General features: G+C 38.9%; 1 protein-coding gene across 1 annotated transcript in view; it reads right to left on the minus strand.

The window, feature by feature from the left end:
* EFHB (EF-hand domain family member B) overlaps nt 1–17,173 on the minus strand; it is a 50,061-nt gene that overhangs the window by 10,390 nt on the left and 22,498 nt on the right. The window contains exons 6-10 of the mRNA XM_069473286.1: nt 16,610–16,739; nt 12,173–12,256; nt 11,518–11,585; nt 7,844–7,998; nt 200–407 (exon numbers count right to left, since the gene is read on the minus strand). Coding sequence (XP_069329387.1) covers nt 200–407; nt 7,844–7,998; nt 11,518–11,585; nt 12,173–12,256; nt 16,610–16,739 — 645 coding nt within the window. The remainder of the gene's footprint in view (nt 1–199; nt 408–7,843; nt 7,999–11,517; nt 11,586–12,172; nt 12,257–16,609; nt 16,740–17,173) is intronic.

Consider the following 17,173-nt stretch of genomic DNA (forward strand, 5'->3'; position numbering starts at 1 on the left):
TTGTGCCCAGGAGTTTGAGGTTGTTGTGAGCTAGGCTGATGCCACTGCACTCTACTCAGGGTGACAGGGCAAGACCCTGTCTCAAGGAAAAAAAAAAAAAAAAGGAAATTGAACCTCCCTCTTCACTCTCCCCTTTAAAAAAAAATTAAAAAATAAGATAAAATAAAAAGAATTCAGCAAATCTACAAAAATTAAATACCTTTAATAATGACCCTTTCTTCATACTCTTTAAGAAGCATTTTGTCTTTCCAGTTAAGAAAATTTGCAAATTCTACAAAGTTAATCAGGCCATCATTATCCACATCACAGTAGTCAAATAGCTGGTCCAGGAGCTTCTCATCTAAATGCAAGTTGGCCTGCTCACAAGCTTCCCGCAGTTCGGCTTTATCTATCATCCCATCTCCCTTCTGTTAGACATGAGGCAAAAAAAGATGAAATGAACATTGTGTTTAAGAGCAGAGTAGGCAACATCTATTATTTAGATTAAGAAAAAAGAAATAGCTCCATCACAAAAGTTCAAAGAATGTGTCTCAATTTTCACATAAGAGAAGTCAAATATTAAGTGAGATTGATCCTCATTGTGTCAACCTGATACACACACAGTAATTTCAAACACTGGTTGGAGCAGGGCATGGCTCAGAATCTCTGTTCATTGTATGTTAATCATTTTATTTAAACCATGCTGTTTACCCTGTGATAGAGCAGCTACACCCACAATGTGGGCTTGACATTTCATTTGACCAACGTTGTGTACTTTTGACAGCTCTCTACAATTTTCCTTGCTTATAAAGTCTTTTTAACAGCTTCTGTGTTTCAACTGGGCAATAAATGGTCCTTCACTTCATCACCTGTTAGTGAGAAGAAATGGAGGAGGTAGTTGCACCACAAGTATAGGGATGTGGATTCGGAGACAGTTGCTTGGTTTTGATAACACACCTGTGAGCAAGAGAGACGTGCTACAACTCTGATGGTCAGCCCCCACTGTGACAAGTAGCACTAAGATTCATCCTGATACCGGAGGAGGGGAAAAGTCTCACCTCCTTTCAAACAACAGGTAAAGACAGAAATACCTACACAGAGTATGAACAGAGGGGAATTTATAAGGGAGCAGAAACTTCGGCTGATTCCCTTGAGGGGGCAGAGCAACTATTGCTAGTTAAGAATGAAGTGCGACAGCTGGAACATCTTCCCACTCAGCCCCTCTTGCAGTCTATCAAGCCAACCTTATCCGTTCAGAAATGATAGTAAAGGTCTGAGTTTGATTGTTTGTTTTTGCAGTGGATCCTGGCTGCTACAAGCCAAGTTCTAAGAAAACCTCCCAAGAGAAATCATAAATGAGTCATTGAGTAGTACTTAGGCTCTTTCTGTCCAGGATTAGATTTATAATGCTGTTGGAAGTGATCCCCTGGAGAATGAGAAACTGACCCAGTGAATTCTAGATAAATTCCTGCAGTCAGACTTGCAGCTCTGGAAAATTTCCCTCACCCTTATGTTCAAACAGAATGAGAACTTAAAACATATAATCTTGACAGTGGAGCTGCAAATGGCTTCTGAAAAGCAGCTATCATGGTGTTACTGAACTCTTGTTGAAACCGAACACTAGACCCATGGAGGCCTTGTGACTCTCCAGCCTGATAACCACGTTGAGGTGGGCCAACTTGGACTCAACGACTAACAACGTAAAAAGGAACAAACAAGGCTCATTTGTGCAATGGAAATGGTATATTCAAGAATGCAGCTAACCTGGCCCCAGGAACATCTCAGCTTTACATGAAAAGGGATAGCTGTCCTTTAGAGAAAAGTTTTATTCAACACTTTGCCACCGGAAGCAAAGCCACTGGCTCAAGAGGACCCTCAATTCACGGAGGCTCCCCTAAATGCCTGGGCCTGGCTCTCTGACAGTTTGGCTGAGCTGAAACCCAGTACTCTGCCCTAGGCTACTGTGACTGTCAAACTCGGCGTGAGATGTGAAACACCAAAAATGGATGTAGTCCCTCTGCTCATTGGGCACAACTAAAGGCCATTCACATGGCTGTGGCCAATATTCCTCTTGATAAACCAGTTATATTTTTACAGACTCTAGCCAATGGCCTACCTGTTTGGTTTGCCACTTGGAAAACTACAGAGAAGCAGATTAAAGACACCCCGTTTTGGGACTGCAAACTATGGAAACAAATTATGGTTGCTGATTGAACCATCTGGGTAATTCACGTAGATACAATACAGGTCCATTCTCTGATGGGAATGATTGGAATCAAGCTGCTGATAGAGCCTGAACCATCCAGATTGTCACCATTGCCACCTGGACCATCCCTGTACCAGACACGGCAACACACCCACCACTACACACAGAGCACAAAGGAAAGGACTCCATGCTCCTAAGGCCAAAGCATTAGGATTTGGCATTGGTTCCACTGCATGCCAAACTTGTGACCCCTGCCAAAATTTGACGCACTTGTCTCATGGTGAGGGGGACATGTCACACACATAAGGATTTCCCTCATGCTCTTGACAGACTGACTACATTGAACCTTTGACCCCCCTCTCAGAGTTATTGGTGGTGCCTCACCAATGTTGACACCTTTCAAGTTATGGAATTGCTGTTCTAGACCAATCATCTGGCTCCAATCACAACAGTATGGTCCATGAAATTAATTTGAGTTTTGTTTGCTTTCTGGACCACTTTTAATCTGACAGTGGTACACTTCATAGCACAAAAGCTACTGGACAATGAGCTGTTAGTCAAGGTATTCAATGAACCTTTCTCACTCCCTACCATTCATTGCTATATGGTATTATTGAGCATTGAAATGGCCTCCTCAAAAATCCTGTACTTTCCACACCAGCTCCTGGTCCACACACCTTAGAAAAGCAGTTTGGTCATCCAATGCAGCTGCCCCCAGAAAAGAATCATCCCATCTCAGCTGCTTCCTGGATAGTAATCAGAATAAAAGGGGCAGGGGTTATAAAAACCTATTTTGAAAATTCAGGGCCAGGCATGGTGATTCATGCCTGAAATCCCAGCACTTTGGGAGGCTGAGGTGAGAGGATCACTTGAGCCCAGGAATTCAAGACCAGCCTGGGCAATATAGTGAGACTGTGTTTTATTTATATAAAAATAAAAAAATTAGCTGAGCACAGTACAGTGGTGCACACCTATAGTCCTAGCTACTTGGAAGGCTAAGGCAGGAGGATAATTTGAGCCTGAGAGTTTGAGGCTACAGTGAGCTATGATTGTGCCACTGCCCTCCAGCCTGGGCAACAGAGCAAGACCCTGTCTAGGAAGGAAGGAAAGAAGGAAGAAACGAAGGAAGGAAGGTAGGTAATTCAGCGGCCATGATCATTCCCAGAAATAATGCATCTTTTTTCCCCCTCACAGCAACCCAGGCCAACACAGTTGGTCCACCTTCGTGGTAGCAACTAGGCACAAAAAGGATTCTAGGGAATTCGGACTTAATTCCATTTCAGCCACCCAATTCTCTTACTGGGTTGACATGGTCCTAGACCATAAGGTTAATAACCACTTGGTTGAGTACACTGCTCACCAAGACCTCCTGTAGTAGCCAAAGTAGGGAATAAATAGGTCTCTGGAACTTTTTAAAGAATTCCTTTGTTCTTCTTACACCTGACCTTTCAGACAAAAGGTATAGGTGAAAATAGGAGATGACTAGGAAAAGGGTGAAGTTATAGCTTCTGGAAGAGGACACACTGACTTTGTGGCAATGGAGGAAGAGCAGCAAACAAGCTCTTGGGGAGAGAACATCTTAGTCCTAGGATGTTCAGGGGAGTGAGGGACATTACGATAGTTTGTCTTTCAGTTTGTCCCTGGAGACTGCATCAGGAAGGAAAATACCGTGGTGCAGCTCTCCCAAACTGTTGGAGGCACCTTCAGTTTAACTGACTGCCTGGCAGTTCTGACCACCATTTGAAAGCCATTCTCTTCAACTTTTCGGAGAAATCTATTAGAAACAGCGGAGAATGACCCTGTTATTGCACCTCCCACACTGAACACCTTCGGATGTCTTTCCCACCTTCATTTTCAGTCATTCCATGAGGTGAGCAAATACCATCGGCTGGTGGCGTGGACAAACAGGATGGACTGACAGCTTTCATGCAGCCCCTCCAAAAACAAAGACTAAGATATAATTATTGAACTTAACTGAGAACTCTAAGACCTATGAGGAAAATTTATTTTAGGAAACTATTGTAGTTTTAAGTTTACAATATTTACAGATTGGCAACAAATGTGCTCCTTAAGCAAGCACAAATTACTGAGCTCTACACATGCTTAATTAGACAATTAATTAAAAGAGAAAATCATCAGCTGACTTGCACTGCTAAGAACATCTGTCATGAATTACATAGTCTATGATAGCAAAGAGCCAAAATCCCTGCTTGCAGCTCTGAATTTCTCATAGCACTTGGCCCTCACTCCGCCCCGGGGTGTGCTGTGTATGTTTAACAACTGGCTCTTTGGGCAGTGTGGGGGGAGGAAGCCCTGATTTGTAGCAGTTACTACTTTCCATGGTATAAATTCTGTCATCGTGGACAATTTCTGGCTACCATTGTGCTGTAAAATGACTTGTGAGCTCCCTGAAAACTCAACAGTAGGCTCTCTCAAGCCAGCTCTCACACACCACTGCTACTGTAATTTATGTATAACTCCTCCTGTAGATTTTAAGTTCTCTAAGAAGAAGGTCTACACATTATCTGGAGTAATGGTTGATATATTATGAGTGTTCAATAAACAATAGAATTAATTTTATAAGCCAAGAAGATTCATTAGGAAATCATTCATTTAGGAAATTTGCTTTGTTTTGTTTTGTTTTTCCATTAAATTAAATCTGGGCATTCAATAATGTAAGATTCAAATAATCAAAAATTATCGTACAGCTGTACTAGACCCACATCTTATTATCCTCTCAGAAAAAAAGCTCCTTAAGGACACTGAGCACTACATTGTGCATATTAAAAATTAACCATTTAAAAGGTATATCAGCATTAAATAATTCTTTGTAATTTCCTCCCTGTTTAATTTAATTTTATCATAAGGAATGTGCCTGGTGGTTTACTTAAGTAATCAAGAGCTATTAAGATGATCATCTCCCCTACAATTACATTTAAAATGAAGAATATTTAAAAGCAGAGCACTATGTATTAGATTATTAAATATGAAATGTCCAATTTCAGCCAGGCTCAATGGCTCATGCCTGTAATCCTAGCACTCTGGGAGGCTGAGAGGGGAGGATCGCTTGAGCTTAGCAGTTTGAGACTAGCCTGAGAAAGAGAAACCCCCCCACTCCCTCCCACCCCCGTCTCTACCAAAAAGAAAGGGGAAAAAGAAAACCCAGCTGTGCGTTGTGGCACATGCCTATATTCCCAGCTCCCTGGGAGGCTAAGGTAGAAGGATGGCTTGAGCCCAGGAGTTGGAGGTAGCAGTGAGCTACAATGACACCACCGCACTCTACCCAGGCAACAGAATGAGACTTTGTCTCAACAAAAACAAGCAAGACAACTGAACACCCCTCCTCATAACCCTCCACCCCTTCATTTAAAAAAAAGAAGAAGAAAGAAATGTCCGATTTCCTTAAGTACTAGGTTTGACAGTTAATATCTTTAACATTTCACTTTGACATTTGTTTTATGTTTACTGTGAAGGTACATCCTCAGTCTTTCAAATGCATGTTGTGGCTTGTGATTATCTTTCAAATTTTTTTTTAGAGCAATTTTTGTGAAACCATGGATAAGTCAAAAATTTGAACTATTTTCAAATACGAGTTCCATCATGGAAACAATGCAGCACAGACAGCTCAAAATACGAAGTGTTTGGGAAGGATGTGGCTCATGAACTCACGGTACGTCAATGGTTCAAGAAATTCCATTCTGATGATTTTAATCTTGAAAATGAGCTACGTGAGCAACCTGAGACCAAGGTGGATAATGAGCTGAAAGCTGTAGTGGAAGCGAATCCACCTCAACCTACATGTGAATTAGCAGCAAGGTTTGCCGTTACTGTTCCAACAATATTGGACCATTTGAAACAAATCAGCAGACTAAAGAAGTTGGATAGATGGGTTCTGCATGAATTAAACGAGCATCAGATTTAAGAGAAATCATCTCAAAGCTTGTCTTTCTTTGCTGTCACTACATAGAGGCGAATTATTTCTACACTGTATTGTTATGTGTGATGAAAAATGTGTTCTTTTTGACAGTCTCAACTGTTGGGCACAATGGTTGGATAAAGATGAACTGCCGAAACACAGTCCAAAACCACAACAAAACCTAATGGTGTCTGTTTGGTGGTCCAGCGCTGGTATTATCCACTCCAGCCTCATGAAAACTGGACAATCGATTACAGCAGATGTCTACTGCAACCAACTGGATGAAATGATGAGGATGCCTGCAATTAAGCGGCCAAGATTGGTCAATACGGACAGGCCAATTCTCTTTCAAGACAATGCTCAGGTGGGGCAAGGTGGCTCACGCCTATAATCCTAGCACTCTAGGAGGCCAAGGCAGGAGGATCAATTGAGGTCAGTAGTTTAAGACCAGTATGAGCAACAGCCAGACCCTGTCTCTACTAAAGATAGGAAAAAACAGCCAGGCATGGTGGTATATGCCTGTAGTCCCAGCTACTTGGGAGGCTGAGGCAGGAGGATCACTTGAGCCCAGGACTTTGAGGTTGCAGTGAGCCATGATGATGCCACTGCACTCTAGCCCAAGCAACAGAGCAAGACCCTGTCTCAAAAAAAAAGGGGGGAGGGGAGAGGGCACACAAAATGTATGCTATAAGATCATGTTCACAATATAGATGTGTTTTGTTGAATTGACTTGAGTTTCCTGGCAACCAACGCAAAAAAGGTATGCACAATGAATACAAAATTCATGCTTTCCATGAGATAGAAACAAACCAGATACTTAGATGAAGTACAGTTATTTCCTTCAGTTAGACTGAGTTTCTAGTAAACAGGGTGTGTGTAACAAAAATAAAAGCCTCATGGGTATACTGACAAAAAATATGCCATGTTTCAATGGCAGTTTCTTATACTGCTCCTTGGTGTAAGCTAAAGGCTGTGTAGCCTGGTAAAAGCAATTCTGTGGTGGCCTAAAATGACGTAAGGCAATTATGTAGCCGAAGATTGATCTGACTTTTTCAAAGGATAAAATTTAGAGAAGCTTGAAAATTGAATGATGTTACACTTTTAAAACTGAAACCACACCCTGCTCCCCAGGGGAAAGATATTTTAAGCTTAACTTGGACCTAGAATGAAGGTACGTGGGTACATATTCAGATTTAGGCATAGATTGTTGTTGAGTCTTCTCCTGCCCCCACCCCCTTGCTTCCAGCACACTGCAGTTTAATAATCCATGGCAGTGGCTCTCAAACTTGAATGCACATCAGAGTCATCTGGAGTGCTTGTTAGAATTGCTGGGCTCCATCCCAGAGTTCCTAATTCAGTGTATCTCAGGGCGGGCCTTGGAACGTGCATTTCTAACAAGTTCCCAAGCGATGTTGATGGTTGTAGAAGAACACATTTTGACAACCACTAATTTACACCAGGGATTAGGAAACTGTTTCTATTAAGGGCTATCTATTTTAGGTTTTGCAGGCCATATAGTCTCTGTTGCTACTATTTAACTCTGCATCTGTAGTACAGAAGCAGCCATAGACAATACTTAAAACAATACAAGCATGGTTGTGTTCTGGCAAAATTTTACTTACAAAAGCAAGTGATGGGCCGGATTTGGCCCACAGGCCATAGTTTGCTGACCCCTGATCTACACCAGCCTGCTGGGATATGTAAGCCCACACATTAGCAAAAAGGTCTGTTCTACTACTGACCTTGTCATAGTGCCCGAAGGCTGCCAACAAAGTGTCAAAGTTTTCGTAATTAACTTTCTTCAAGTGATGTCGAACTGCGGCGATCAGGGCTCGCTGTCTATCCTTGCCTCGAAGATATTCACCCGGACGTCTATTATGGATGAGATCACTGACTCCTATCGAAGAGAGAAAAAAGTCTTTTATTTGAATTTAAAGTCTGTCCATGTTATTTCTATCTTTTTAAAAAAAGAGAGAGAGAGATCTAGCAACCTCTGTGAATGAGAAAAAACTCACATTTAACTCTGACACTATTATGCACCATGTCAGAAAATCCTTGTGTATAAAAAAGTACATAAAGTATACTAATTAATAAAAATTAATTTTTCTGTTTTATGTTACTTCTCTGCTCAAGAATAAAAAATCTAAAAAAAAAGAAAATGAATTTCCTCTGGGCATCACCAGCCTTACCCAGCTATCAAGTCTTTTCCTAAGACAGTGAAGCCCTTGCTTGACTACTTCTTGGATGACATTTGTCTACAACACTGAGCATCTGAAAGCTGGGGCTGATTCCGGGCAGGCGCCACTCATTGTCCCTCAGCGTTGACTGAACCTCTGAGAGAGACTTGTAAAAATTAAACTCAAATTCCCTAATCCCTTCTAACATGAGTTTCCAGTTGGCCTTCAGTCTGCACCTAGTTCTCGTTTCTCAGCCCTGCTTCCCCTGTACCACCGCTTGCACCGCAGGCCTGCCTCCATCCACAGCTCCGTGAACTTAAAGTCCACAAACCCAGCTAGAGTGGACCATGCTGCTTCGGATGCAGTGACTTGGTGGATGTCACCGAGGAGACCTTTTTCCTCTGGCCTACGTACCCCCTCTTCCTGCCAGGACTCTCAGCTTTCTTGGAGAAAGGTCATGCTGGCGGTTGACTGTGATACCTTGGATGGATTAATTTAAATTGCAACATTGGTTTCAGTTCAAGGCAACTAATATTTACACCTACTCTGAGTAAGGCATGATATTAGGCTCAGTCAAGGGTCTCTTCGTCGGTACTCATAGCACCTGTAAGTTGCTTATTTATTATAAAATCAGGAGCTAATCATGCACATGCTAATAAAAATCTTGTTTCTAAAGACAGACCCAGGCCAACTAAAATATATATATAAAAAAAAAAATTAGCCGGGCATGGTGGCGCATGCCTGTAGTCCCAGCTACTCGGGAGGCTGAGGCAGTAGGATTGCTTAAACCCAGGCGTTTGAGGTTGCTGTGAGCTAGGCTGACGCCACGGCACTCACTTTAGCCTGGGCAACAAAGCGACACTCTGTCTCAAAAAATAAATAAATAAATAAATAAATAAATAAAATAAAGACAGACCCTGAATATGGGTGAAAAGCCCACAACTAATGCTGGTTTCAGGGACAGGGCAAGTACCTCAGGCCAAGGCCATCAAATGGGGTCAGCTACTATCAGACCATCCTAAAGTGTACAGGACACAAGACAGGCTCTGGGAGTGGAATTCAAAACTGCTAGGAGATGATTTCTGACAAACATGACCTCTCTTTTTCTCCTTCCTCAGATATAAACCCTTTGTGTGGCTATCTTTTGTAATGAAGGTCTTCCTTATTCTATGAGATGCCTCTTGGATGAGTATTTTTTATCTTTAGAGGCCTCTCTTCTCCATTAACATCCAAAAATAATCATTTGAGTTGTTGTTTTTTTCAACTCTATATGGTTTTCTCACCACAACTCCACCAGGTTTAACTGCCTGGTAGGTGAAACCTATGTCAGTACCTTCTTCTGGCCTGGCCTGAGAGAATATTTATGAAGCTGATATAAAATCACTTGCAAATACTCAAGAGCCATTTCTAAAGAGCTGAAATCAGAAGTATAAGTTCTGGTCCTAAGAGAGATCCATGATTTAGCTACCACACCATGTCAGTCAGAAAAATGGAGTGGGCTCCACAATTGTACTCTACCTGCAACCAACTCCCATGATGCATCACTGTCCACCTGCCCTGGATTCTCCTTCACTTTGCTTCTGCCCTGGTACATTCTGGGAGCTGGGCACAGACCTTGCACTCTTCCTGGAGCCATCTGTAATCAGTAACTCCAGACCCTGGGGATGAGGTGTTCCTTGTGCAGCTGCCTTTATTTTTCTATGTAAGGATAGGAAAGAAATCCAGGCCCAGCATGTCTCTGGGAAGCAGGCAAACCCTAAAGCTTCCCACAGAATAGATGCCATTAGTTGACATGGCATCTATAAAAGGCTAGAACTCAGAGTAGAGTTAATCCGGGTCCATCCATGAATTCCAAAAATAGTTCAGAGAAGACTTATTCCCTTTTCACAGCTATAGCACATAGCACCAAGGCTTACACTTACATAGTTTTAAAAATGTTAATGTCAGTGTCCTTTCTTTTCATTTTATAAGACTTTTCACTTGTCATTCAACTAAAGAGATAATGTCACTAAATCGTCAAGAAATTTGTCAATGTTGCTAAATTGTCAAAATGATAAACTGTGCATTGAATTCATCAATTCATGCTATAAATATTGGTATCATGTGCTGAACAACAAACAGCAAGGCAGAGCACCCACAAACATGAAGCTTGCCCTCAAATAGGCAGAATTGACCATGATTACCTATTTGCTTTAAAGGCTAATTGATGAGTTTCCTAATCATCCCTTACCCGCTCCAAAAGACATTAAGAGCCTCTAAGATAGACAGGCATCCACTAAACATTCAGTTCATCTAAAAACAGAACCAAAATACAATCTCCTAATGTAGTGATTAATGATGTTCCAAAACACCATCTTGCATAAACTCAATAAATATTTATTTTAATTGTCAGTGAATGGAATTTCTCTAAAACATTTTTAATAGTGGTTCTTAAACTTCAGCATACCTAAGAACCTAATGAATCAATATCTGGGCCTGGGTCTCAGGAAACTGCATACTTATTAATAATAAACTCCCTGGATGATATTAACACAGGTAGCCTGCAGCCCAGGTGTTGAAAACCGCTGATATACAGCCTAATCCTGATAAACTGTAGCACATTTTTTGCTTTTGGACATCTGCTGTTTAGATTGCCTAGAAATAAAGATAAAATTCTATTAAGTTTCTTTTATCACTTTATGGATTGATTGATTGGCTGGCTCGGGAGGAAAGAGTAAGTCTTATTAATAATTATGTGGTTGCAGAATACAGTGCTTTTCAAATACGAATGTGCTTACAATTCATCTGGGAATATTAATAAAATGCAATATCTGATTCAATAGGTCTGGGGTGAGGGCTGAGAGTCTGCATTTCTAAGAAGCTCCCAGAGAAAGCTAGTTGCAGACTGCAGTCCACGCTTTGAGTAGCAAGGGCCCAGGACGATATTTGAATTCATTTAAAAAGCTGCCAAAATTCACTTTGGCTTGTTTAATACAGGCCATATTTATTTCTTAAATAAAATTCATAGCCTTAAACTACACTTCAGGTATTCATTACAAGGGCTTTAAACTGTATCTATTTCAAATATAATCTGAAAAAATTTTTCTTTCTGTGCTACATATTTTTCTCAGTAATGTTAATGCAACATATTAAGCTTTTAAAATTAGAAGCATTGAAAGGAGCTGGTGGAAACTGCATAACTTTGTGGGGCTTTTGTTGTTTATTTGATTGTTTTTTAAGGAGAAAGTTTGTATATTTACCATACTCCTCAGGACGGAGATAAGCTCCAAATGTGTGGTCTGGGGAAACATTCATTGTTTCTGCAATGCTATCAAAGAAAACAAATCCTTTAGTTAAAATACCCACCAAATGGCATCCCTGGAATTTAAAATATGTTTGCCATATGTTCCTAGTGACCTATATTTTTTCTTATAGCCAAACTATGAAAATCAAACAAAAGTTCTCCAACAGATCTTTTGTATGATCTTCAACTTGCATTAACAATGGCTGAATGCTTTCGCTGCCTTTCAGTAGCAGAGATTCACAAAGGAAAAACAGAACACATTCAAAGCAAAATTACTGAAGTATAAATAAAGAGCAAGAGAGAGAGAGAGAGACTGGGAAGACAGAGAAAAATGTAAGCCCAGTAAGTTAAATTTTTGATATCCCCAAAATAAAACTTCATGCAAAATTCTCCCTCTCTTTTCTCCAAATGCCCTCTCCATCTTGAAGAAGTCACCACCTTCCTGCAACCCCAAGTTCTACAGACACTAACAGAGTTCCTCTGATTAACAGCAAAAGAATGCTTTTCTCATTTAATAGAATCTAATGGAACACAAACCAACAGTTATCACAAGAGTACTTTTTTAACTTGATGCAAAGATGCTATCAATTTAAAGGTAATCATTGACTTACGGATCTAAAACTCTTCCAAGTTTATGTTGAAACTTTTCTTTGAAATCATCAACTCTCTTAGATACAACCTTAGTTCCTCTTTTCCTGCAAAATTAGAAAATTGTCAGGTATCTCTATTACCTAAAGTATTTTGGGCTGCCAGATATACATGTGGTAAGGAATACTATGGTATCATTGAGAATTCAGAGAACAAATCTGTTCCAGAAAAAATCCTATGCTAAAAAGAAAGCTTTATGTGTTCATTTTTCTATCATTTATATAATAAAAATAAATTTTGATTAACGAATAAGGTAAGCAAACAAAAATATTTTAGTAAATAAAAACAATGTATTAATATCCCTATTATAACTCCTAAAATTGCTAAAAGAAAATTAAGCATCAAATAAATAAATAACCAACGGACATAAACCAATAACTCATACCTAGTAAGCAAATATTTGGAGAAATTATCATACTCTCCAGTAATAAATTATAAAAATAAAGGAATAATAAAGTGCCACTTCTAACCTAGTAACCAAGCAAATATTAATATATATATATATATATATATAGACAGAGAGAGAATGTCTAAATTGGCAAAAAAGGTAAAACACTTGTAGATTGCTGGTACAAATTCAATCCTTTTGGAAATAATTGGACGATATTCATCTAAAAGCATAAAAATGTCTATGCCTTTTCTTACATATCTGGGAACCAATAATAAGGAGATAATCCACGAAACAATTAAAAATGTGAAAAAGTTTTATATATATATAGATAGATAGATAGATAGATAGGTTTGTAGGCTCATTGAGTATAATGAAAATAAGAAAAGAATCAAAACGTTCCATCATGGGGGTGATTAAATTATGTCACATTAACAAGGATACACTCTGCATGCACTTTCAATGTTGGTTATGAAGAGTACACTGCAATATATAATTGTTTTATGTTAGGTGAGAAAGCAGGATATAAAATGCTATTATACTGTGGTGAAAACTATGTAAAGATCTACATAGGAAGCCACACTAGAAAGAAAAATGTTAAAATGATAATAATGGTTGAATTAAAGTGACAGAATTACGAGTGATTTTATTTTGCCAATTTTCTGTAATATAATTTTGTTACTTCTACTGTTGTGATTAATTCAATAAAATTTATTTTGAGAACTAAAATTACAACACTACTGTTTAATAACATTAAAATTAATAAATTCTCTATTGTTTTCACTAAGACTAAAAACAATGAACATTAAATTTTTAAATTCCATTTGCTCTTAAAAGTATTTCCTGTGCTATTGAGCTACTGAGCAGCTGAAAAAATTTCTGGAGAAGAGTGACACTCTGTGGAGAAACAAAAAAGAAATATAAGTAATTAATCTCTTATTTTTTCATTTCCTTCCCATTTGTTAGGGGGAAAAAAAGAGCGTGGGTAAAGTCAGAATAAATCAATGGCAGTTTAAGGGCCATAACTTGAACAAACAGAGTTGACAATCTAAAAATCAGCTCCAAGGGGCATAATTAGGAACATGCAGAGATGGTAAGAATAAGGTTGTAACACACAGATCCAACTCTTTTTAGTCTAAAAGTGCCTGGATTATGTTTCTGGCAGAGACAGGAAGTATCTGTGGGTCACCATATACGTCGGAAAATCAGGAACTGCAACGTCATTACACAACCTCACAGCATTCACTGGCCAACTCAGACAAAGCACCGTGGGTGCCAGTGAGTTCATTCATTCATGCACACACACATGCACTCACCACACACGTCTATCATGTGATGACTCAAACTGATCGTTCATAAACAGAATGTCAATAGACATAGTTTTACAGAGGAAAACTTAAAAGTTGAGAGTACACTAAATTTACATTAAATAGTGCATAGAAAATTAGATGCCTTTATACTGTAAACAAACCTGCTTGACTCCAAGTTTATAAAAGAAATCACACAGAAGGATGAAGTAGTGAGTTCTTTTTTAAAATCTGACAAACCAAAGGAATAAAGAATTCCTCTACTCCTTTAGCAATAATATTCCAATTAATTTTCAAAGTACAAGAAGTATGATCCAATAAAACACTGTTCTATAAACGATGTTTCTGTGGAGGTAGACAATTTAAAGGGAAACATGTCCCACATATTGCCTGCCCTTGTAAAATTAGTGTATTTTTCTATGACTATCCCAAACCATTGACATTTGTTCTGCTCTTAGGATGTTCTTGAGGACCATGCTGTTGTTAATGTGTCTATATCATCTTTTATAAATTGACAGCACATTTATATTTCCAATCCTTCAAAAATAGATGAACCATCTCTGTCATCTCCCTTTAAGTATCTATTTATGTATTATGTTGTGGAGGACGCTGGAAAGGCATGAGGGGGAGAAATTTATGTATTAAATTTAATTATAAATCTCTATAGTCTTTAAATAGTTAAATCATATCTTCGTGCTTTCCTTTATGCATGGTTTCACCATTTTAATAATGATAAATTAAGAAATATTTGTTACGCGAGTGCTTCTTCCATATCCTAAATAAAAACTATCTCATGTAGGGTTACTATAAAATGATAAGAATTTCTTCTGTATGTGTGTTTTACCATCCTTATTGTGAATAATTCAAGTATCAGAACTCATACATTAAAGGAGTAGAAGAGGAATGGAAATCATTTTTGAAGACTGTAAACAGGGGATCAAGAATCAAGTGCCCATAAACCTGGCGTAGTGGTTAGGGGCAACCCCTGGAGCCACACTGCCTGGGTTTCATTCCTAGCCCCATACTTCTGAGCTGCATGATCTTGGGCAAATGATTTAACCATTTTGTACCTCAGGTTTTTCATCTGTAAAATGGTAAGGACAAAAAGCATAGTATACTACTTCATGAAGTTCTTGGTAGATTAAATTAATAATATATAAAGTGCTTAGAACTTTGCCTCTATAATTAAGAGCCATTGTTATTAGGGGACAAAATAGGCAAAAGAGTGAGACAGGTTGGATATCTGTGGGAATGTGCACCTTGAGTGCACAGTGAAGTCTGTGGAAACCCAGAGGGCCAGTGTCTCCTTTAAAAAGGGTAGAGAGGCCAAGTGCGGTGGCTCGTGCCTGTAATCCCAACACTTGGGTAGGCTGAGGCGGGAGGATCACTTGAGGACAGGAGTTCCAGGCTGCAGTGAGCTATGACTCTGTCTCTAAGGAAAAAAATAATAAAGGATAGAGGGCACAACAAATCTACCCCTACCATTGACATACAGGAATGCAGCCCCAGTGCATTAGTTTCATGAGTTTGCTATAAAGAGACTACCACAAACTGGTGGCTTAAAACAACAGAAATGTATTCGCTCACATTCTGGAGACCAGTGTCTGAAATGGAGGTATCAGCAAGGCCACATTCTCTCCAAAGGCTCTAGGGAAAATCCATTCCTTACGTTTTTTTTCCCCCTCCTAGAGACAGGGTCTTGCTATGTTGCCCAGGTTGCCCTCAAATTCCTGGGCTCAAGCAATCCCACTTCCTCACCCTCCCAAGTAGCTAAGAATACAGGTGCACACCACCTAGCCCAGACCATTTCTTTTTCTTTCAGTGTCTGGTGGCTGTTGGCATTACTTGGTGTTCCTTGGTTTATAGGCACATCATGCCAATCTCTGCCTCCATCTCCACATATCCTTCTCTTCTTTATACCTTTTCCTCTTTTGACTCAAATCTCCTTCTGCCCTTCTGAGGATACTTATCGTTGGATTTAGGACTCAACCAGATAATCCAGAATAATCTCTTCATCTCAAAATCCTTAACTTAATTACATTTGCAAAGACCCATATTCCACATGAAGTAACATTCAAAGGTCTGGAATTAGGACATGGACAATCTTTTTTAGGGAGTTTTGGGGGACACCAGTATTTACAATCTTCTGATGTTTTAAGCATTACAGAAAATCTAGGTTTTTATGAGCAATCTCCCAATGTTTAAGTGTTGGCTCAGATATATAATGCAAGAAATGAAAAACTAAGGACCCCGTTTTAATTTTCTAGGAAACTAGTTATATATGGAATGAAAACACAAAAAGGTTACAATTAGCAAAAGTTGAGTTAGATGCTCATGTGCCCAAATAACTATTTAAAAAGGTGAATAATAAATGACAGGTCAATTATAACCATCTTGGTAGAGTTTTGCAAGCCTATTATGTTTAAGAAACATATAGAGTTGATCCCATACATTTAAAACATCAATACATGTATTTATATTTGCTTGTAACTTTAGAGTGATAACAGTAAAAAACAGTATCATGATTACGTCTGGAGTAACTGGACACAATGGGTTTCAGAAGTGGAAGATATTTCATTGTATATTTTTTCTATTAATTTTATATTTGAACCATATCAATGTATCACCTCTTCAAAAAATAAATTTTAAGTCCAAATGTCAAATATCTGAACACTTGTTCCTGGACACAGTACAATTAAACTTACATTTGTAGTTCATGAAGCCAATATAAAGTTTTTGCCATGGTTCGTCCATCATTAAAATGTGGTGTTGGGACTCCATATAAGTTAAACCTATGGAAACTTGATGGATTATAGTTTCTATTCTTTGCTTCTCCTGTCGGGGGGTAGAAAAGGAAAACTTCTGACTTAAGTAACACAAATAACCTTATCTTTCAAGAAGCACATTATGTTCTCATTGACATTGAAAATGAAAGTGGGACAGAGAATGAGATTGTAGCAGTGCAGGAATTACATGGGTTTGGGTACAGATGACAGAAGCATTCCCCTATGTGAGTTGGGAGACTGGTGGGGTGCTACATACAAGAATTCCTTGTGTCAATATTAGGAAAGCTATATGGAAGAACCCCAAAGACTCCACTAAAAAAAATGTTAGAACTAATAAATGAATTCAGTAAATTTGTAGGATACAAAATCAGCATACAAAAATACATGGCATTTTTATACAAAAATAGTGACCTAGCCAAAAAACAAATCAAGAAAATAATCCCATTTACAATAGAATCCAAAAGAAAATACTTAAGAATAAAT

The sequence above is a fragment of the Eulemur rufifrons genome, chromosome 7 (assembly GCF_041146395.1).
Source record: "Eulemur rufifrons isolate Redbay chromosome 7, OSU_ERuf_1, whole genome shotgun sequence".
In the NCBI taxonomy this organism is placed as follows: domain Eukaryota; kingdom Metazoa; phylum Chordata; class Mammalia; order Primates; family Lemuridae; genus Eulemur; species Eulemur rufifrons.